Source organism: Rhinoraja longicauda, chromosome 1 (assembly GCF_053455715.1).
Source record: "Rhinoraja longicauda isolate Sanriku21f chromosome 1, sRhiLon1.1, whole genome shotgun sequence".
NCBI classification, from domain to species: domain Eukaryota; kingdom Metazoa; phylum Chordata; class Chondrichthyes; order Rajiformes; family Arhynchobatidae; genus Rhinoraja; species Rhinoraja longicauda.
This window is the reverse complement of record NC_135953.1, coordinates 47,945,954-47,947,569: the sequence shown is the minus strand read 5'-3', so window position 1 is coordinate 47,947,569 and position 1,616 is coordinate 47,945,954. Positions and strand designations below refer to the sequence as shown.

General features: G+C 37.9%; 1 protein-coding gene across 1 annotated transcript; it reads right to left on the bottom strand.

Annotated features, from left to right (window-relative positions):
* Positions 1 to 487: 487 nt before the first annotated feature.
* Positions 488 to 916, bottom strand: hspb3 (heat shock protein, alpha-crystallin-related, b3). Its single transcript, XM_078410089.1, has one exon. The coding sequence runs from the start codon at positions 914 to 916 to the stop codon at positions 488 to 490; it is 429 nt and encodes a 142-aa protein (XP_078266215.1).
* Positions 917 to 1,616: the final 700 nt, after the last annotated feature.

The window sequence follows — 1,616 nt, the reverse complement described above, 5'->3', positions numbered from 1 at the left end:
TCTGCATTAACTTGACACTCGTTTATATTTTCATGCTATTCATAAAGTAGTTGTGACATCATAGGGTGCAGCTAAAGCAAAAAACATCTCTCCCACATTTGCTGCACTTTTATATATTCAGTAAAAACAATAATGATGAATTGAAATCACACACACTTTTAAAGTGTATTTACATTCCATCGATGTAAATATGTAAAAAATGTTTCCAGCTTCACTATCACAAAGAAAACTTGAGATATACTCCAGAGATTCATTCTTTGGATTAGAGTTTATGAAAATATAACCATGACATGACAATTATGTGGGTAAATTAAGTGTACTATTTTCACTGTATAATCTGTGCGAGACTCTCTCTTCTAAATACGGCTACATAACATCACAATTTCTCGCTGTTACAGTAGTATAATGACTAAACTTTTTAATTTTTGTTAACCATGTAAAATAATTGAACATGAACAGCTTCCACAACGTTATAATTCTTCAGGAACTAAGGCTTTGTCTCCACTACCAAAATGCCATCGTGACATAACATTGCAGAAAGATCTTTGGTCTGTACATCAACTGGTAGTGGAAACTGCCTTGTAAAACTTCGAGAAATAAAGCCGTGTTCATCCATTCTTCGCCCATGCTGGGCCCTGATGATAAGCCATCCTTCAAACACTTGGATCATGATATCTTCTGGACGGAATTGCACGACATCCAACATGATTTGAAATGACTTTGCAGCTTCCGTGGCTTCCACTGATTTTGTTTTTTCTTTGACAGAGAGTTTATTCTCTCTCCCAGTTCTTCTCGCCGGACCTGGTAAGGCAAATAACAAGTGATCCAGTTTGCATTCTGTAACATCTCGTCCCGCCAACTTGTGCTGGTAGCGAACAGGCGTAGCAGTCCAGTGTCTTACAATTCCTTCTTCCATTGTTCAAAGCACCACAATGAGAAAACTTTTAATTTGAAACGATTTCTTTCAAAAGACAGAAAGTATTCTAGCCAACCTTATAACCAGACAGCTGCTTCTATGCTCCAGCTTCTTGTTTGTAGTAGCCAATCTGCCTTTTATAGGAGGAGTATTTTGGGCACTATCTCCAGACAGATTCAAGTTTCCTTTTAACACTCTGGAAAGAATGTAGACGATTCCAAACATTTGGCTCCGATGGTCACTGGATAAGTAACTCATCTACAAATAGGTTTTGTCCTTCCTTAGCAACTAAATAGCTCTGGCTGCAAACAAGCTGAAAGAGAAACTGCTCAGTGACTCTTTCAGTTACTGCTCCAGTGTTACTAATCCCCACTTGCCTCTGCCACACTTGATATCAACAGCAATTTTTGTCAAGAAAATAAAGTGGCTCATTAATTTCTCTAACCTTGAGAACTTAGAATTGGGTATCATTTACAAATAAGTTGCCAATCTACATTAACATCATTGACCTCAGCGTGTATCTATATAAACCACATTTCATGGCAGCCCTCTTAAAAGGATTAGCTACGTTAAAGTGAAATATTAAAGCGTTAATTTAGACCTGTGGACTCTAGCTCTGATATTTATTTATAGTGTGGGTGTGGATGGGAGGGGAGGGGTGGTGATGGTGTGGATTTGTTTCTGTCATGCGATGTTATTG